Source organism: Polistes dominula, unplaced genomic scaffold, assembly GCF_049000335.1.
Source record: "Polistes dominula isolate Pdom_NZ unplaced genomic scaffold, Pdom_raw_medaka contig_22, whole genome shotgun sequence".
NCBI lineage: Eukaryota > Metazoa > Arthropoda > Insecta > Hymenoptera > Vespidae > Polistes > Polistes dominula.
In genome coordinates this window covers 927,525-950,000 of record NW_028300966.1, presented here as the reverse complement: position 1 = coordinate 950,000, position 22,476 = coordinate 927,525, and the positions used below count along the sequence as shown (strand labels likewise).

The 22,476-nt window shown below is 27.8% G+C and overlaps 3 protein-coding genes across 4 annotated transcripts in view; 1 reads left to right on the top strand and 2 right to left on the bottom strand.

Moving 5' to 3' along the window:
- The window catches only part of LOC107072703 (uncharacterized), a 19,867-nt gene extending 2,871 nt beyond the window's left edge, over positions 1-16,996 (top strand). The window contains exons 1-4 of one of the 2 annotated variants that reach the window (XM_015332850.2): positions 7,310-7,456; positions 11,666-11,815; positions 12,358-12,556; positions 15,008-16,996. In XM_015332850.2, coding sequence (XP_015188336.1) covers positions 11,687-11,815; positions 12,358-12,556; positions 15,008-15,063 — 384 coding nt within the window. In that variant the 5' untranslated portion in view covers positions 7,310-7,456; positions 11,666-11,686 and the 3' untranslated portion in view covers positions 15,064-16,996. Of the gene's footprint in view, positions 1-7,309; positions 7,457-11,665; positions 11,816-12,357; positions 12,557-15,007 lie in introns of those variants that run through there. The other variant, XM_089173093.1, reaches the window with a different exon arrangement.
- Positions 1-19,656, bottom strand: part of DNAlig3 (DNA ligase 3) — a 43,779-nt gene extending 24,123 nt beyond the window's left edge. Inside the window, exons 1-3 of the mRNA XM_015332847.2 lie at positions 19,514-19,656; positions 3,784-4,099; positions 2,003-2,329 (exon numbers count right to left, since the gene is read on the bottom strand). Coding sequence (XP_015188333.2) covers positions 2,003-2,329; positions 3,784-4,096 — 640 coding nt within the window. The 5' untranslated portion in view covers positions 4,097-4,099; positions 19,514-19,656. The remainder of the gene's footprint in view (positions 1-2,002; positions 2,330-3,783; positions 4,100-19,513) is intronic.
- LOC107072702 (peptidyl-prolyl cis-trans isomerase sig-7) lies at positions 16,384-22,245 on the bottom strand. The gene is made up of 4 exons (XM_015332849.2): positions 21,851-22,245; positions 21,234-21,724; positions 20,913-21,154; positions 16,384-20,616 (listed from the first exon to the last, which is right to left on the bottom strand). Exons 1-4 carry the CDS (start codon positions 21,918-21,920, stop codon positions 19,884-19,886), a joined length of 1,536 nt encoding a protein of 511 aa, XP_015188335.2. The 5' UTR covers positions 21,921-22,245; the 3' UTR covers positions 16,384-19,883.
- Between the last annotated feature and the right edge of the window lie 231 nt (positions 22,246-22,476).

The following is a 22,476-nucleotide window of genomic DNA, read 5'->3' as shown; positions in this document are numbered from 1 at the left end:
GCAACACAAGCCGGGACGCAAGTAACATTAAAGTAAGATAACCCCGTAAAAAAAAATCTTCCACTCGTGCCAAGTTGTGGTGTTAAAGAATCGCCGCGGCGGTGTTAGTCTATTTGGTTGTTGAATTGATTAATGGTTTCCTTGTATCCGATTCCGGTATCATCATCGTAGTCATATTTATTCACTCTAAGGAATTCATTTGCTGAACGATTATAAGTTCGTAAAAAAAAACACACACACACACACACAAAAGAAGACTAAGAGAAAGACCTCAGAGTTGGGTGGCGGGTAGTGATGGTAGGGGGGGGGATTGGGAGGATGTATATACAACAAATTCATCTTTGCAAAGATGATTTGTAATCGTAAAAAGATTAAAAAAAAAAAAAAAAAACAACAAGAAATAATATTGTTAAACGAGACAATAATAAATATCACGAAAGAATTCATGAAAAATTGTTCGAAGAAATTCGATGAATGAAACTAAATTATATGAATTAATAAATAAAATGTAAAAAGAGTTATAGTTAATAACAAATAAATAGAAAATGAGAGAGAGAGAGAGAGAGAGAGAGAGAGAAAATGTACGAGTGTGTTTACGCGGTCAATATGAAGTCGATAGCTTCATTGATAGGATTGTGTCCGGGCTTGTTTGTGTCGGGTTTGTGTGTTAGTTGTATTTTACCATTCATCCATCATTCACCTCTCCCCACCCTCATCCACATTTGATAATTTTTTCTGATATTTTTACAATTGATTTTTCCTAAATGATGATGATGATGATGATGATGATAATGATGATAATGCTTTGAATAACGTGTGTATGATAGAAAATGGCGCAGATGATTTTATTTGACAATGAAAATGGCCGAAGGCGGGAATTTCAAAATAATCTTTTCTTATCGTAGATACATTAGAAGAACATAGACGTTTTATTAAATATTAAATTTTGTTAAAAAAAAAAAAAAAAGAAGGAGTATTATGAAAAAATATTAATTAATCAGCTCCGCCTATTTATTGGATCAATATTAACACTTTAATGGTCGCTCACACAACATGTGTGTGATAGCCGGAACAACCTTTATTGGTCCGTTATTAACTTATAATTTTTTGTATATATTTAAAATTATATAAAATTAAATTTGTTGTTAAATTGTTGTTAATGTTGTTGTTGTTGTTTTTTTCTTTTTATGTTAATTTTTTCGTGAATTTAATCAAATGTTTTTAAATTAATTTTGTCAAAAATATTATCATCGTCCCTCGGCAACGTTTGACTGCGTCAACGTGCGGCCATTAAAGTAGTAATCTTAATATATATAAATTACGTGTCACACGTTGTTTGTCCGCAATGGACTCCAAAACTACTGAACCGATTTTAATCAAATTTTACACACTGTGTGCAGTTTCATTCAACTTGAAAGATAGGATAGCTTATATATCTCAATTTATAATCGCAATATTATTTTATAATAAGACGTGTGTATTGGACTGATTGTGAGCCACATCAACGTGCAGCGGGGCACCCCTAGTAATAAATATGTTGAAATGTGTGAATATTTTTAATAAAATAGTAATATGTTGTAAGTCTGACACAACCCAATCTATCTCATCTATTTGAACATACTATTACGATAAACAATTAACAAATTATTATTCATATTGACCAAACTATTTTCATATTAATATTGATAATTTATTATAAACAAAATACTGACCATATAAATAAAAAATATATAATTAATCAATATAACTATCTCTCTCTCTCTATCTCTCTCTGACGTATACTTGGGAACGAACCTGTAGATAATTAATTATACTACCCGAAGACAAATGATGATCCCTATTAAAGATATTTTATTTAATTTCATTCTTTGTTTTGTTTTCTTTTCTTTTCTTTTTTCAAATATCTTCTTCACAGTAAGGAATGTCTCCTAATCGGCGCAAAGTGTACTTTTGACAATTTTGTATATTATTAAATATTAATTAATAATAAAAATACACTTACCGCCTGACGTTCCATGAGTAAACATTTTCTTAATGATCGCTGTTTTTTCCTTGTAAGCATCGACATCAGCAACGTTCGCACAAATTCGTCGAAATTCGCGAAACAAATCGTCCTTCGTTGAAGATTTAGATACCTTTTTTCCCGTCATATTAGATGCTTCAAGATCGTCCGATCCAATCACAGAATCTTCCGTTCCTTTCGACACCTCATTCGACGTTTTTGTCGGAATTTTTATTTTTTTCTTAATCGGTCCAGTCGTCGATTGATCTTCCAATGAATTTTCTTTCCTTTTGATCGTAGCTTTTGGTTTGGTCGTTTTTAATGGGCCTTATGTAATAAAAAACAAAATAAACACGACAACAACAATAAATTATGCAAAATCAAAACAAATAATATAAATGTTACAAAATGAATGGTCACAAAATGAAAAATCTTTTCTCATTTCTTCGTCTACTTCTTCGTTGCAATTGAATATGAAATATAAACATAATAAAAAAAAAAAAAAAGAAAAAATCGTATCGATAGCCTTTCAAATTGATGGGTCTCAAGTTGAGCAAAAATAATACGGTTTAATCGGTACTAAATAATAGTGCATTATTATTTTTCAATACAACACCACCACCACCACTACCACCATCATCGTGAAGAGTAGAAAATCATTGGTGGTGTAATCTACGAACTGGATACAAAAATGGTGCACTCTAGCAAGAGAGCCTTTGTGTTTATATAAATCACTTGTCAATCTTTTTCTCTCTTTCTCTCTCTCTCTCTCTTCCGTCAAATCGATGCATACAAACAAGGATAGAAGACGTTATTGGTCATCATCATCATCATTGTGATAGTAAACACATAAAAGTCTTCTGTTACGGAAAATTGATAGTCATAATTTGTAGATTATTGATTTAATAATTACGTCAATTAATACACTCACCACTTGTATCGGATTTTTTTTATCGATAGTCTCATGTAAATTAATAAATGAAAGAGAGAAAGAGAGAGAGAGAGGGGGGGAGAATAAACGATCGAAAGTTTCGTTTAACACCGTTGATTAACCGTGTCAGTCATTTATGACTGACATTGAACTTCACGTTCGGGTCGTGTCAAGCATTTGTGCCTGACACTCACACCTGACGAAGATATTCGTCAAAATTTGCGTTTGAGCTCTCAACGGTGTTGAACATCTTGTAAGAATTGTAAGAATTTTGTTCTCTCGAAATATCGAATGAAAGTCGGATCTTTTTCTTTCCCCCTCCCCTCCCCTCCATCCCCCAAGATTTTCTTATTTCTTTTTTTCGTGGACTAATTTCTGTGTCACCGGATATATATCGTTGCTACGAGATGACGATGATGACACACGATTACGTCATAATCAATTTCAAAATAATGTGCCGAATATAAAGAATATCTCATTATTATTTTTATAAAACGATGATAACGACGATATCTGTGATATATTTAGGAAAATATATATATGTTATAAATAAACGAAACAAAAAAAAAAAAACAAAAAAAAAAAGAAGAAGAAGAAGAAACCAAAAAGAAAGCATTGAATAATAATAAAGAACATAACTCGAGAAAGATAAGAAAAATTAATCGAAGTTCAAGGATAATAACGCGGCGGGGTTGTTGTTGTTTGTTTGTGTTGTGGATAGGGCAGGGATCAAAAGATTTGTGGAAACAATTCGTGGAAAAATTTGTTTCCGGTCATCTATCTGGATTGATCCAACCAATTGAATGTGAACAAAATAAAAAAAAAAGAAAGAAAGATTAATAGCTCTTACATGATTGATCAAACTCGTGAAGTTTTTCAAGGAGCAATTTCTTGTCCTCATCCTGAAGACTATCCCATCCACTGATATCCTCGTCAGGATCTTCTATTCGTTTAGTTGTAGCTCGTTGTTTTGCAAATACTTCAAATAGGCAGGACAAATGATGCCACGCTTTCATCTTTGAACCATCCGAAAATGGATTTGCTATTAATTTGGCTATCCTTATTTCATCCTTGTCTATTGGACCTTTACACTTTTTGCATTTTGCACGACCAGATTTGGCACGTTCCACTGCAAATGGTTTTTCATCTTCCTCTTCCTCCATGATCTGATACAAACAATTTTCATTAATATATTTGTTAGATATTGGGATCTCTCTAACATTTGAATACGCTATCTGGTGGTTAAATTCAAAATTAGAGTAGATAGATCGAATTGCTACACCACGTGGGATCTCTAGCACTTGAATACGCTATCTGGTGGTTAAATTCAAAATTAGAGTAGATAGGTCAAATTGCTACGCCACCACGCCCCTGTCAGAGATCCCAATATTTCAATTATATTATTATTTATTATTTTTATATATATAATATTTCAAACGATACGTGTGAGATTATTTTAAAAGACAATTTTAAATGGGGAATTTTTCTAAATCTAAATCTCATTGATTTATTATTAATAATAATAATAATAAAAAAAAAATATAAAAGATATGTAAAAAAAAAAAAGAGAAATAATATTTAAAAACATGACAATATATATATATTTATATGAGACCCCTGTGACCTAGAAAAAATACGAATATAAATTTATATATATATATATTTGAAATGATATATACAAGTAGATAATATTTGCAAAATTTCATAAAATGTGAGACCCCGCCGTATGATCTAGAAAAAAAAAAAAAAAGTACCAAATAAATTTGAAACGATACAAGTAGATAATATTTGAAAAAGTCATACATTACGTGAGAGACCTTTATGATCTATTTAAAAAAAAAATAAAAGATACTTTTATATAATAAATATATATATTTTTTTTTCAATATTCCAAATGATACAGAAGAAGTATTACATGTTTAACATCACAAAATATAATATTTAATTTATTTATAATTTAACTATATAGGGGTGCCTATATAGGGTCATTAAGTCAAGGAATTACCTTATACCGCGATCTGTTAGAATTTTATCGAACTAACAGAGATAATCATGACTCTTTGTGAATAAACAAATAATTGGCAATAAAATAATATTGCAAATTATAAATTGAAATATAAACTATCCTATCTTTCAAGTTGGATGAAACTGCACACAGTGTACAAAATTTGATTAAAATCGGTTCAGTAGTTTAGGAGTCCATTGCGGACAAACAACGTGACACGTAATTTATATATATTAAGATAAGATATTTAAATATTAAACTATGTATTAGATTGACAACTAAGTAATTACAAATTTAACCAATGATTTTTCTTGAAAAATCCAACAACCCAATACATACGATCGTTGTTTGGTTATAAATAAAATTATTGTCAACTCGTAAAATTACGATTGGTAATTTCCAAATAAAATTGGCATCTCTTTCTATCTCTCTCTCTCTCTCTCTCTTTTTATTTATTCATTAAAATATTACATTAAGAATAATCATGAAATGTTGATTCATGAATTATAAAAAAAAAAAAAGCAATTTTGTAAATCTCACTTTGTTTAAATATAAATGAATGTTTAACGTTTACACTTCGTCATTCATCATAATCGATCGATTGATTTCACTTTGTAATATAGGAATACGTTATTAAACAAAAGGGAAAACTCATTACGTAAATCTAAAGCTTAAACTATTAAGTTAAAGTGAATATCAATTAAGTAGAAACTTCATTGGCTTCAAATATTCCTTGCTAATCAATAGCATGACATCTTAAGACGTCATCTTAAACATCATAATGATATTTCTAACATAAGTAACAACCTATATAAACACTCTAACCCCTTTCATTTTGTTTTGTTTTTTTTTTTTTTCATTTTTATTCTTCATATTTTTAATAATTATTTTAACAAAAAAAAAACAAAAAAACATAATACGTGTATAATATGATTCCAAAGTTGGAGTGTATATGATAAAAAGATCGGCCATTTTGTCGGGGGTGTGTAGTTATACTGTAAAAAATTAAAAAAAAAAGAATAAAATAATAAAATAAAAAACGAATTATTTCTCACGCTCTTTCATTTTCACCCGTTCGAGAAAAAGAAAGGGGGTTTTTGTTCATCAATTAATGCGCTGATTGGCCGGCTCAATGGCAATGAAACATTGACGAACAATATTGACAGACATATTGCTAATTTTATTCATTACATTTCAATGAAACTAATATTCATCGTATAACACATTGTACACACACACATCGTACGTTTGTAGAAAAATTAGGAATTATTTTCCTTTGAAAAAACAAAAAAAAACAAAAAAAAACAAAAAGAAAAATTATTATTAATATTTAAACATTGAAGATTATGTCAAAATCATTTTGGATATAAGTAATAATATTTTGAAAGGTTAAGTAAAAATTATGTGACACACACAGTGACATGCTTCGTATTCTTAATTAGCCTCCAAAAATGACAGACAGGTAACCACAATCGACCGGGTGAACTCGAAGAATTATTTATCGTTTAGCGTTCTCGAATTGTTTCCCTTCTTTCTCATTTCTTTTTTTTTTCTTTTTTTTTTTGTTTTTTTTTCAAATATTACTTCAACAATAACAGAAGAAGAAGAAACAGCAGCAGTAGTAGCAGCAATATTTCGTTATTCATGAAATATTTTATAAAACGAAAAAAATGGGGTCACAATCTTATCGATTAACAAAGTCATACGAATAATCAATCGATAGAAATATTTCAAAAACAAAAAAACAAATAATAATAATAAAACAAAAAATTAATCGAATTAAACGAAACATAAATGTGTTGCACAAATATATTGAATTGAATTTGTCAATATTAATTTAATTAAACAAAATAATAAATAACAATATTAAGTTTATTAAAGATCTGTGTCAGAGTTTGGTAAAGACAATTGAAGACAATTTATAATAAATCATTTTTCAATCAAAATGATAAAACTAAAATTTATCATTAAACATTATTGTAATGTGATATTACTCACCTACATTTTGAAAAAAAAAAAAAGAAAAAAAGGATTTAGTTTTGATTTATGCACAAAATATCATAGTCACGTAATTATCGGAATTTGAGTTAAGAAATAATAGAAATGCAACAAACAAAATGTACGAACGGAATAAGGGGGTTAGGAATGAAGCAAAAGGGTGTTTGATCCTTTGTAGAATTATACCCTAGTCACGTGTGTAGGTGTATACTTTCAAGAATAGAATGAGAGAGAGAGAGAGAGAGTAAGTAAGAGAGAGAGAGTAAAAGAGAGAATGCAGACTGTTCACTGATTCCACCTCCTCGTGTTACGTGCTCGAACCTACAGGTGGTAGGTTCCTAGGAGGAGAAAATAAGGATGAAGAGAGGAGTTAAAAGAGGAGTGAGGAGAGGAGGAGGAGGAAGAAAACTGGTGGTGGAAGTTTCGAGCTTGGGGTATAATAGAGGGTGCAACAGCCCTCAAGGCTCACTCTTCGAACACGCATCTACGTGCTCTACGAAAAGTTTCAAGATTAATAAAGGTGTGCATACAACAACAACAACAACAACAACAATAACAATAACAAAACAAACAAATATAATTTAGTTCATTCGTTAAAAATTAAAAATTAAAAAAAGATTAGGAAATAAAGAGAGTAGGGAGGGAGAGAAAGAGAGAGGGGGAAAGAAGGAAAGTGATAAATAATTAATTAAATAAATAAATAAATAAGAAGTAGAGATATAGACAGAGGTGATAGAGAAAGATAAGTGACACGACGATATATACCTGTGTATATATATATATATATATATGTATATATATACAGGTATATATATATTAATCAGGTGGTTCGAAGAGATTTTTGAGAACGCATATTTCGAGATTTGTTTCGTAAGTAAACAAGGTAGGAGAAGTGATATACAGTAATTCAAAAAAAAAAAAAAAAAACAACAACAACAACAACAAATTCGATCGATAAATTTTATTCGAGAATCCTTTTTGGATAATCCTTAGAAATTTTTTTTTTTATTGGCTATTATTTTCTCCGCAAATTTTTTGTTGTATACAATTTATTATGCATTATCGAACAATTTGATGTTTATTTTCTATTTGTTTCGTTTGTTCTTTTTTTTTTTAATTTTTTTTATAATAATAATAATAATAATAATAATAATTTATTATTCATTTGCATTTGTCTTTTTTTAATTGAATTTAATTTAATGTAATTTACAAATTGGTAATAGTTTGGTGTGTACTACTGTGTGATTTGATCGTCAGATGTGTTTTTTTTTTTTTTTTTTTTTTTTCAATAAAAGGTATTTAAATTTACACCTACACTTATGCAAATATGTATATGTATGTACATAACGTGTAGTGGTGTTTTTTTTTATTTTTTTTTTTATTGTATTAGATATCATTGCATTTGCAAATATAATTGCATTGGAGAGAGATCGATAAGATATATAATATTTTTATTATTTAAAACTGAGAATTTAATTTTGAAGTGAAATAAGACGTCAAAATGTGGAGGCGGAGATGGTGGTGGTGGTGAGGAGGTGGTGGTGAGGAGGAGGAGGAGGTGATGAGGGGGATCGTTAAAGTGAACAATTTTCTATCGCAATTCTCGATCGGAATAATAAAGTTGCGTTTTCTCACGTGGATTATATTGGGTCGTGAATCTTTCGATAATATAACGGGGAAAAATGTCTTAAAAAGAAAATTCTGAATCTTCTCTTATCTAAAGAGATAAAAGTTGTGAGAGAAAGGGTGTCTATGTGAAAAAAAGAGAGAAAGAAAGAAAGAGAGAGAGAGAGAAATTGGAGGATATAATGTCGAAAGGATGAAACGAAATCGGAGAAATTGAATATAAAAAAACTGCAAATGTTATAAAAAAAAAATCGATATTGAATTATATTATATTTGCTTATTACAATTTTAAAAGCTTATTATAAGTTGATTTTATTTTATTTTCCTATTTTTTTATTTATTTATTTATTTATTTATTTATTTATTTAAATCTTTCTGTCTTTATATATATGGTGTTTGTAATTTTTATATACACTGGTTGGACGTTTAAAAAAAAAAAAAGAAAAAAAAAAATTGAAACACCTTTCAAGTGTTACGAGTAAAAAAAAAATAATATATATAAAAAAAAAAGAAAAAACCAAATTAAAATCGCATATTTTATTTTATTTTATTTTTATTTAACTCTCTTTCTCTCTCTCTCTCTCTCTCTCTCTCTCTCTCTCTCTCTCTCTCTCTATTTGGTGTTTGTAATTTTTATGTACAATGGTTACACCTTTAAAGAAGAAAAAAAAAAATAGAAAATTGAAACACCTTACAAATATTACGAATAAAAAAAACCAAGCAAAAGTAGTAAAATAGTAAATATTTATATTGCATAATTTAAAGAAAAATGTAGACTTGCAAAAAAAAAAAAAAGAGTATAAAAGTTAAAATACTATTTCAATCGAAAAAAAAAAAAAGAAAAAAAGGAAAAATCTTCTTTCTTGCTTTTACTCTCTGACATAACTTTATCAAGTTTCAGGGTACAATAAACCTGTAAAAAAAAAAAAAAAAAAAAAGTGTGAATCAAATCAATTCTCGCTTGGCAGGGTCATCGAGAATAATCCAACGAACTCGATAAAACTATCACGATATTTCCTATATACACACACACACACACATATATATATATATATATATATGTTAGCATGTATTAGAGTCTCTTTCTTACATTTACCATAAAAAAAAAGATAATGAACGAAATCATGACACGTAAGAAATTATCCGATGTTTTTTCTTTTTTTTTTTTTTTATGAGGTTAACCTAAGTAAGTTAAACGAGATTGGGTTGAAAAAGAAAGAAAGAAAGAAAACCATGTTAACAGTAGTTCATAGTGATATGTAAATTAATTTTTAGAAAAGGTAATTTCCTTTCATGTGTGTGTATGTGTGTGTATATTTGTCAATGTGTAATATATGCATTTTCTTGAGATATTATTTGACAAACATAATGAGAGTGGAACTTAACATGAACACAAGCAAATGAAAGCAAGCACGAAATGAGTTATGCTTTGTAGAATAATTTGAAGATATTAGTTATAAATAGAACAAAGACAAATTTCAAATATTTCACGTGTATTATACATACATACATACATACATACATACATACATACATACATACATACATACATACATGCTAACAAATTACGCAAATAGAGTGTGTTCATTATTATCATATAATTAATGAAATTCTTAAATGAATAATAGGTGAAAATAATTTTGATTATTCTATTAGAATTATTGTTGGATTATTTTCTTGTCCAATTAGGTATTCATTAATTTCATTTATTTATTATATTTTAAATATTAAATATATCATTAACTTTTTTTATTTATTTATTATTTTATTTTTCTATTATTTTATTTATTATTTATTTTATATTAATTCTTTGAATTTTATTATTATTGAGTTTTGTCAAATATTAGAATATATATTTTATTTTTTTTTAATTATTATTATTAATTCTTGTCCAATTAGGTATTAATTATTTAATTTATTTATTATATTTTAAATATTAAATATATCATTTATTATTTTATTTATTTATTATTTATTTTATATTAATTCTTTGAGATATTATTATTATTATTGAGTTTTGTCAAATATTAGAATATATATTTTATTTGTTTTTTTTATTATTATTATTAATTCTTGTTTAATTAGGTATTAATTATTTAATTTATTTATTATATTTTAAATATTAAATATATCATTTATTGTTTTATTTATTTATTATTTTATTTATTATTTATTTTATATTAATTCTTTGAAATATTATTATTATTGAGTTGTGTCAAATAATAGAATATATTTTATTTTGTTGTTGTTGTTGTTATTAATTGCGTTCTATAAAATGAAATATTAAAAAAAAAAAAAAAACCAATTAAAAATTAATTTATAACATAAGTAAATAATAAAATAATTTGATTGATAAATTTGATATACTTCAATTTCTCTACAGCTTTGAAGTAAGCTTTTCGTTGTACTTCCACTTGTTGCATCTCTTGCACATATATATATATATATATATATATATATATATAGGGTGCTCCTAAAATATGAAATACTATTCTTGTTCTACCTTTTATCTTATAACAATAAAATCTAATTTTAGAATAGAAATTGCAATACAAAAAATAATTGTAAAAAAAAAGAAAAAACGAAAAAAAGAATAGAAAGAAAAAGAAATGTGATAAGAGTGTTGATATTTTGATTGATACTAAGTAAGATTAAGTTTTAGTGATAAGATAAATAACAGACGGTTTATCTATTTCTTGTTTTATCTAAAAACCCTTGAAAGTAACCACCCACATGTGTTTTATCGAGCATATAACACTCAGAACAACAAGATTCTATTTAAATCCTTCTTTCGTATACATACACGCAAATAAACACACATGTGTTGTACACACATGGATAACCATCATTCATATTCAATGAAACGAAGAAACAAAAATTTCCACATAGAGACAGATAACTGATTTCACTCATGAATCTCAAAATGTTTGAAAAACATTATCAAATATTTCTAATTTATCTCATTGAAAAAAAAAAAACGAACGAACGAACGAACGAACGAACGAACGTACGAACGAACGTACGAACGATTGAAGAAAATAATATGTTTAACGTTGTAATAATAAATTTGTGAGGGTTATTTTGTTGTTTGTATTATTTACAGGAAGACAAAGTTTTCGAGGGAATGACGAGCTTATGTCTCGTTGTGTTTTTGCTGGTTTGCAACAACATTTTTGTTCTCGTTGAATCCCAGCCATTACCAGCAGACATGATTTACAATAGCGAAAATTTTGCTGATGAAACTGAAAAGCTTGTAAGTTAAATTAATATTTCAAAAAAATAAAAAAATAAAAAAACAATTAATTTATTATCAAATAAAATATAGAATTGAATAACTAATTATATGGATATTTATTATATTATTATATCTATTTATATCTTCTTAATATATATAAATTACGTGTAATCAAATTTTACACATTGTATGCAGTTTAATTCAACTTGAAAGATAGAATAGTTAATATCTCAATTTACATATAAATTATATTTATATTAATTCTATTTAATTAAGGATAAGAATTTAATAAGGATACCTTATATATATATATCAACATTAAAAAATATTTGATATTACAAATATATGTCTTATATTGGATTAACAAGTAAATGATAGTAGATTTTATACATAGTTAGCTTTTAAAAATCAGCAATAATTTAATTGCCAATCCAATACAATTAATAATGTATATATTTAAAATAGATGGTTAAAGATTTATTTAAAATTGATATAAGAAATCTACAAAAATAATTTGTTTGTTCGTTCGTTCGTTCGAATTTTTGTCTGTTCAATTACAGATTTTAATAAATAGGCTAAAACAGTTGATGGAACAAGAAAGGGAACTTACTGAAGAAGAGCTTACAATTCAAGCGATGTTAGAAGCAAAGGCAAGAGATCAACGAGTAGATGATTATCCACCAGATGATACGGAAACACTTCCAATACCAAGTGCCGTAGTTCATCATACATCTCCAGTTTCCAACAAACGAATTAGCTGTGAGCACAATTTATCTTCCTCACTCTCTCTCTTTTTAAAGTGAAAACTTCTTTTTTTTTTTCAATTTCATCTTTCTAATTTGTGTTTTCGTTTTTTTTTTTTTTTGGTATTTTTTGTTTGTATTACAAATTAGATCATTTATTTCAATTCGAATTTCGTACGACGAAAAAAAACACATTGATAGGACAGATTTAACATTTATTGATTTGAAATTTATACGACGATGGTATCAATTTATTTAAAACAAATTCTCAGAAAAATCATTTCGTCTTACTTCAAACTCCATAATAATAATAATAATAATAATAATCGGTGATTCATCAAAGGTCATATTAAATTCACATTAAAATAATTGAGATCAAAATATGTTTTTTTTTTCTTTTAATAAAACATGATAATACAATAATAATAGTAATAATAATAAAATATTAGTAAATAGTTTGTTGTCAATTGTAAAAGTGTATATATGCGGATTATCTAAATATTTACTATAATGAAAGTGTTTGCCGTATATAAATCTGTATAAAGGGCAAAAGGATTGATCTAACTTTAACGTTCGTTTTATTCAATCAAAATGTTGTTTAACAAATCAAAACTTTGATTTTCTTAACACGCTGTATTCGTGTCGTTTTTTATTCTTTCTTCAATATTTCGTACGAATAATATTCTATGCAAAAAGAAAAAAAAAGGTACATAATTTTATGTAAAAAATTGCTAAGTAAAAAAACCGGTACTTACGTATTTAACACCACCGCAGCAAAATTAGGCTAATGCACCAATCTAAACCTTAAATTGTTGCAAAGAATCATAGAATAAGAAACTTTACTTAAAATCGAAACACTTTGAAAATTAAAAATTCATTTTATTTATAAAAAGTAGTCAATTGGATTTCGTTGGAAAATGGGATCAATATAGTATTAAACATAGATTCAAAACAGTCTCTATTTTCTTCCACCTGATGCTGTCGCCATAACCCTGACGCAACCCTGACGCAACCCTGACAAAACCCCGACGAAACCCTGACAAAACCCCGACGAAACCCTGACAAAACCCCGACGAAACCCTGACAAAACCCCGACGAAACCCTGACAAAACCCCGACGAAACCCTGACAAAACCCCGACGAAACCCTGACAAAACCCCGACGAAACCCTGACAAAACCCCGACGAAACCCTGACAAAACCCCGACGAAACCCTGACAAAACCCCGACGAAACCCTGACAAAACCCCGACGAAACCCTGACAAAACCCCGACGAAACCCTGACAAAACCCCGACGAAACCCTGACAAAACCCCGACGAAACCCTGACAAAACCCCGACGAAACCCTGACAAAACCCCGACGAAACCCTGACAAAACCCCGACGAAACCCTGACAAAACCCCGACGAAACCCCGACGAAACCCTGACAAAACCCCGACGAAACCCTGATGAAAACCTGACGAGAACCTGGAGCAACCCTGACGAAACCCTGATGAAAACCTGACGAGAACCTGGAGCAACCCTGACGAAACCCTGACGAAACCCTGATACCACCCTGATACCACCCTGACGAGAACCTAAAGCAACCCTGACGAAAACCTGATGAAACCCAACAAAAACCTGACGCAACACAGACGAAACCCTGACGGTTACTGTGTGCAAACAACAAGGTTAGGTATTATTGTTATCGTTAACGTCATCGTCATTATTATTTCTGTTTTATATATCATTATATTATTATTATTATTATTATTATTATTATTATTATTATTATTATTATATTATTATTATTATGATCGTGTTCGTCGAATCGATTAGGATCGAAGACACGAATTGCCAATTAATTGACACCAATTGACTTTTCTCGGGGGGTAACTACTATGAGTTTAATGACGTCACAGAAAGTCGGCAACTGACTCTCTGACGATACCCTCGGAAGAAGGAAAGAAAAGAATATATAAAAAGAAAAGAAAAAAAAAAAGAAAATAAAATCTAAATCGGGAACACGCTATCCGATCGATCCGATCGATCGATTATAACCATGATCGATTATTGTATGGTCTCATTAAAAAAAAAAAAAATAAATAAATAAAATAAAATTGGCGCCAGATCGATCGTCATACACGCGTCATTCGACACGTTCTTCTAAATTGCTTTTGAATTTAAATCAACCATCATCGTTCCATTCTTTTTTATCTTCTTTTCTCCATTTTATCATCTCACGTGAACAAAAAATTCATGCACAAAAATTCATGCACAAAAATTCACGAACAAAAATTCATGAACAAAAATTCATGAACAAAAATTCATGAACAAAAATTCATGAATAAAAGTGCCATTTTGAAATCAATTTGTGTGTGTGTGTGTGTGTGTGGATAAATTTGAACTTTACATTTTCGTCAATTATCTCAACTGAAAATAAATAATAAAATTATTATTAATTATTTCTTTTTTTTTTTTATTTTTTAGACATGAACCTCTGTCATTTCAAGATCTGCAACATGGGACGCAAAAGGCAATCGTAAATCCAGTTTTCTTATGGTGTTCACTGCGAAAATCATCGAACTTTTCTCTCTCTCTCTCTTTCTCTCTCTTTCTCTCTCTCTCTCTTTAATTATCTATTTGTCTATAAATCTTCTATTTCTTTACTATTATCTCGTAAAAGCAAAAATTTACTTAATGTTTTTCTTTAAATGAGTTATAACCAAAAAAAAAAACCGAAGGAAATCAAATTTAAACAAAAAATAAACACATATAAATATATATATATATACATATACATATATATATTATAAGAAAGAGGGGGAAGTAAAAAGCAACGAATGTAAAAAAAAAAAAAAAAAAATAAGATAAATTCAAAACGAAAGTAATGAAATTGAAATGTTAATTTATGTGCAGTCCAAAAGTCGTAAAAAGAGAAAATTTTAAATAAAATACGAGAGAGAACAAACTTTATATATATATATATGTGTGTGTGTGTTTGTCTGCTGTGTATATATAAATTTATAGTTGCATATACATATAACAAAACAAAAACAAAAAAAAAACACCAAACACGAATTAAAAGAAAAATTTGAAACAAATTGAATCCTAAGAAACCAAATTTATTATTATTATCAAACAAAAATCAATCAAATCTTACAATAGTTCGATGAAATTCGCGTGACACTTTATAAAATTTGAAAAAACAACAACAACAACAAAAAATGAGAACATTGATGTGAATATGTAACAATTTACTACTACTACTACTACTACAACTACTCCTACTACTACTACTACTACTACTACTACTACGTCGTGCCCAAAAAAAACAAAATCTGAATAACATTTACTGAGCGCTTTAGAATAAAAAAAATATTTTATTATTGTAAACGAATGAAGGTGGAACGATTTTGAAAAAAAAAAAAGAAAAAAAAAAGAAGAAAAGGTGGAATAGTAAAAAAATATGATACAGAAAAAGATTAAAAAAAAAAACAACAAAAAAAATATAGCAAAAGAAGTATTCTCTCACGTCGTTTGGGATATTCTTTAAACTCTTCACGAAGAAAATCTACACACAGATTACAACTAATAATTGCTCTTGTGTCTCTTTTATAAATATATATATATATATATATATATAACATATTAACATCATAATTCTAACATTACATCTCTAAAAAGAAAAAAGGAACCAAAATTCAATAATCAAATTTGAAAATGTAAAAGAATAATTAACCAGTTGACTGTGGAATGAATTTAGTTTGAAAAGATTACCACACATGTGTGCAAAATTAAAAACAATCAACGACGTGTATACACGTCGTAACGCAGGATAAATGATATTATTATACAATTGACGAATTGAAAGTCAACAAAAAAACACTAAAACAATTCGTTTGTTAATACGTTATTCTTACTAAAAGCTTGAAAATTGTGAAAAACAAAAAATAATAATAAAATACATAATAAAGAAGAAAAATTGAAGATAGGAAGAATAAAAACGAAGAAAAATAAGAAAATAGTTGAGCAACATTTCAACCTATGTATGTGTGATATGTTTGAAAGTGTGCACGGTACCTACGCAAAGGTGTGTGACCTTCACAGGTCGTACACCAAAAAAAAAACCTTGCATTTCCTTGCGTTTTCCATTTTTTTTTTTTTTTTTTTTTTTGAAGCAAACGCGGCACATCTTATAAATAACAAAATAAATTGAATAAATCTAAATAAAATACATAGAGAGATTGTATTGGTAATATATAAAGGGAACATATACACCATCAAATAATATTCTTATTTACATTTCGAGTTTTTACAGTGAATGGTAATTTTGTTATTTTACACGACGAGTATGCACGTCTAATGCATCGCAGTAGAGAGATTTGGTCCGACGTGTATACACGTGTCGAACGCACTTAACTGGTTAAGTTATTAATAAAGGTTATTAAAAAAAAAAAAAAAAAAAAAAAAAAACAAGTCAGGACACATAAAATAAAAAAATAAAATAAAAATGAATATCTAATGTTAAGACAAGTTTTTTGAATTAATAATTTGGGCCATCAATTTAGAAAAAGAATAGGAAAATAAATATAATGAAATTAAAAAAAAAAAAAAAAAGAAAAAGAAAGATACAACAACAACAACAAATATAAAGATAAGAAAGATTGCAAATAAAAAAAATAATAATAGTAATAAAAAAAAAATTAAAAAAGAAACAAGTATAAATAATTCTTGAAGAGTGGAGGAGTGTCCTCGACGTGCCATATTCGACGATCCGTGGAAATGGCGAACCCTGTATTTATTGGTTAGTTTTTAAGATTATGCAAGGAAGGAAGGGTGCAAAAGTAGAAAGAAACAAAAGGTGTGCAAAATAGAAAGTATTTTAGTTTTATATATATATATATATAAAATTTCTTAACAATTTAATTAAGGTATTTTTATGCGATAATTATATCAGTATACTTATTATATTATTATTATTATTATTATTATTATTATTATTATTTTTGATTACCAATATAATAATATACGTACGATTAAATTAAATTATATTAGTTGATTAGTATTCAAATTTAAAAAAAAAAAACAACAACAACAACAACAACAAAAATAATATCAAATATAGGAAAGGCTGTATGTTTGTTCACAAAAGTATTTCCCCCTTATTTTATTTTATTTTTTTTATTTAATTAAATAATGGCGCCTACGTGAACACACAAACACCCTCTATTTATGTAATATAATTAATATGATAAATCTAACTAAATAAGTTGAACGATGAGATGAAAAAAAAAAGAAAATGAAACAAAAAAAAAACAGCCAGCCCGGTTTACCTGCACCCTTTCATTCAATTATTTATGAATCATTTTTATTATAAAATTAATATTATTATTATTATTATTCTGATTCTGTTTCTTCGAGATAGAAATGGAAACAAATGTTTTCTTAGTCTTCTTCCTATGTGTCCTCGTACTACTTTTTCTATTTATTTAGTATCTAATTTGTTTTATCTTTTTTTTTTATCTTTTTTGTTTTTTGTTTTTATAAAGTCTTCGTCTTCGTTTTAAAAAATATTTTGTTTCGCTTTTGTGTCGTAGCTTACAATGTTTATATTCTCTCTGTCTCTCTGTCTCTCTCTCTCTCTCTCTCTCTCTCTCTCTCTCTCTCTCTCTCTCTCTTACACACACATCATACACCACGTGTACACACATATTTTACTAAAAATAATATATACATATATACATTTTAACTCATCCCCACTTGAATAGTTTGATGTTTTATTTTGTTTTATTTTATTTGGTTTAAAAATAAATGCTACATTTATTCACATACATACATACATACATACATATATACATGCATACATGCATGCATACACGTAATACTACAAACATACACGCAAACACACGTGATGTACCTGGTGGTTAGTGATTTTTAACCAAATGTACAACGTTATGTTTACAAATATACATATATATATATATATATATATATACAGATAATCGTATCGTATGTTAAAGTGAACAATATGTCCGCTTTTTTTTATTATTTAAAATTAAATATTCATGATTTTTCTCAAAATTTATATGGTACTACTTTGAGAGATATTTTAAGAAAGAAAAAAAAAGGAAATATAAAATAAAATGATGGAAAAAAATAAAACGCGTAATGGTGATGACGTCATATGTAGATCTATCTAACAGTACTTATATACAATAATTACGTTTATAAACAAACAAACACAAAAAAAAAACAAACAAACATAAGAAACATGATAAACATAAAAAAAAAGAAATTAAATGAAATTGAATTTTTTTTTTTGATTTTTCTTCATTCCAAAATTTATTGTTTACTTTAGAAAGTATCGAGTGGAATTAAATGAATATTTTTTTTTATGTTTATTAAACATTTGTTCAACCCCTTTTGTCCATCACAATCATCTCCCCCCCCCCCACACACACACACACGATCATACAACGAGCGTGTAAAAAAAATAGGAGACTCAAGACTCGAAGATTTTACTTTTTAACGTATACACGTGTAATAAACGCATGTATTTCATGATATATAATAGCAAATAATAAAATTCTGTAAACAAGAGAAACTCCCATTATAATATTTATGCATATATCATAAAAAAAAAAAAAAAACAACCAACAACAACAACAACAAAAGAAATGATTTTGAATGAAGTTAAACGTGCGCGCGATTGCGATCATTCAAATTTAGCGCGCAAATGAAACGGCAAACTTCACGTGTGTTTATTTGACGCAGCATAGAGTATAAAGATAATATTTTTATTAAATGTTATTAATAATAAAATCAATAAATAATAAGTAATATTCATCTGTTATTTTTAACAGAAAAAGAAAAATACGAATTTGAATAATTAAATGACGTGTCTATCTATTTTAAATATACACATAATATCAGATATTATAACCTTAAAAGACACACACACGTGACATGAAAATAACATGACAAATTACTCACCAATAAATGAATAAACAATTTTTCAACGATAATAGAAAAATTGAAACAGTATTTCAAGAATATTATAACGTGTCGAAAAATCACATAAGTTTAAATATAAATTATAAATATATTAACACACGACCTGTCAACGTACTCGACGTAGTAGTACTCTTTACAAATGCAGCAACACTTGCAAACAGTGTTACCAATGTACGGTAAGTCATAGTAATAACATGATGATATACGATTGGAAAATGAAAAATCACTTGTGTTTATCACAATTATTCACATTTTTGTTTTTTTGTTCTTGTTCTTTTTATTCATGAAATTGTACTTATTATATACTTAATATTGAAATTATTTCTTAAACATATATGAAAAATTTGAACTAACGTTTTTTATCTCTGCTTCTTTCACCATATCTATTACTACTTCTGTCTTTACTTCTTTCTCTTTTTCTCTCTCTACTTCTATCTCTGTTTCTTCCCTCTCTACTCCTATCCCTATTTCTTTCTCTACTTTTATCTCTACTCCTATTACTCCTATCAATTTTATCCTTTTTCTTGTTCTTATCCTTATCCTTGTATCTTCTATGATCATTCGAATCGTACTCTCTTCTTTTTCTATTATCTTTTTCTGAAACATAATTTTTATTATTGCGAGAACGTTTTTGATCATTTCTGTCATCATTTTCTCTATATTGACGTTTTCTATGTTCCAATAAATCATCATCATCATCATCATCATCATTGTCGTTGTTGTCGTCAGGTGGTCGTCTTCTTTCATTATTCATGTTTCTCTTAAAAGATTTATCCTGTTTTTGTTGATAATGTTTATTTTGACGATTGTTCTTCTTATTTTGAAAATCTTTACGATCCTTTCCTTTTCTATTTTCATTTCCTTCATCTTCATCTTCTTTATCGTAATATTTAATACCTTTTCCTTTACCTCTCCATCTCATTTTGGCTACGGATTGTGAGAAATCAACATGTATTCTTCTATCATCGATTAAAACATTGTCCATCTTGAAATATGCTTCTTCACAACTCTTACGTTCAGCAAATTCGATAAATGCATATTGCAATGAATCACCTGTTTGACGATCTCTTATTACTTCACATCTGAAAAAAGACACACATATTATTTTAATATGACAAATAAATAAATGAATGAACTAAATAATATTAAGTGGTTTGGTAAGTAATTTCATTTTTCTATTGTAAAAATGAAAAGACAATTTTTGTTTCGAGATTAAAACCTAAACCTTTCAAGTGATCATAAATAGTTGAATTTGATCAATTTAATCTCTCTTTGATCTCATGTGTCTTACTATTTGTCGATTTGCATCAGCAAAAAACAAAACGACTTTCCGAACCATCATCCTAATATTACAAAATAGTAGTTGTAACACACTAACCCAACAATTTTACCAAAACGACTAAAAATAATTTCAAGATCGTCATCGTTAGTGACAGGATTTAATTTACAAACGAATAAAACATTTTCTGGTGGTGCTATATCAGCATCTGGTATATCACCAACTATTTCTAGTATTGTTGCACGTGCTTTAGCTTCTTTGTCCTTTTGCATTTCCATAACTTCTTCCACTGACATTCCAGCTGTGTCATCTATGAGTTCATCTGCACCAATTCTATCACTCTGTAAAAACATTGATAATTTAATTGGATTACAAAATGTAGAGAATTTATATAATGAGACACTAGATACAATTAAATACCATCAATGCTTCTTTAGTTGGTTCTGGACTCATATCTGGTATTATTAAACCTTTAGGATCTTCAAATGGATCCTCCAAAATGACAGTGTGTGATATACGTATGTCTTGATAAGGTCTGTAATCTCCATCACAAATGGTTTCATTGAATTTCAAAATGATTTCAAGTCCTTCAACTATTTCACCAAAGACACAGTGTTCTCCATCTAGAGAATAGAGATCTGGAGCTAGAGTGATAAAAAACTGTGATCCTAACATATTGTCTCCGCAATTAACCATTGATAATAAACCACTTCTGGTATGTTTTATTTTTGGCATTTGTTCAGCCTCATAATATCGCGCTTTTTCACCCAATACTATTCCATAAATGCTCTCTCCACCTTTTCCTGTACCAGTTGGATCTCCAGTTTGTGCTATGAAATTGTTTTGCACCGAATGAAACAAATTCCAATTGTAATATTTGATTTTGCATAATTTTAAAAAATTTCTACACGCTGTAAATAAATAATATATAAATTAATTAAACAGAAGAAATTCTTTTCTCAAAGTTAAATCTAACCTATATACGATAAAAAAAAAAAAAACAACAACAAAAAAGTCAAATTTATATTTAAACTTACTTTGTGGACGTTCATCGGTGAATAAATCAACTGTAATGTCACCTATTGTTGTTTCAATTACAACAGACATGATGTATAGCAAATTTGTAATCACAATAAGAACAATTATTTGAAAATAAATCTTTAAATAGGAATCACTTCATCTTTTTTTTTTAAGAATGTAACGTTGTTTTGCCAAAGAATACAAAAGTATCATAGAAGCTCACAAATCCACTTGTCGTGTAACCAAAATCATCGTAGTTAGTACCGTGACCACCAGTTAGCGATAGATGACATTTAACGCGGCAACGGTACAATATTATGAAAAAGTATAGTATTCTTTAATAGTATATAATATAAACAATACAATTAATTGTAATAGAATTTTAAATAATAATATTTAATTTATCAAACGTCAATTATGCTTCAAAATTTAATAATAAACGAATTGTAATATTTTTAATCTTAACTAATTAAAAACTAAAGATACAATAATGGTCGGTCCATTATTTCCAATTATTACCAACTACAAATTAACGACAATGAGCACATAAAAGTAATATAATAAAATATGCGTGTATATATATATATATATATTTCGTATTTAAAAAATAAATAAAAAGAGCGCAAACATATAAGAGAGCGAT

Excerpts from the sequence above, each read along its gene's own strand:
- LOC107072702 (XM_015332849.2), bottom strand. The coding sequence starts at position 21,920 with ATGTCTGTTGTAATTGAAACAACAATAGGTGACATTACAGTTGATTTA. Across the intron at positions 21,725-21,850 it reads CACCGATGAACGTCCACAAA|CGTGTAGAAATTTTTTAAAA; the intron begins GTAAGTTTAAAT and ends ATTTATTTACAG. Across the intron at positions 20,617-20,912 it reads CGTTTTGGTAAAATTGTTGG|ATGTGAAGTAATAAGAGATC; the intron begins GTTAGTGTGTTA and ends GTCTTTTTTCAG.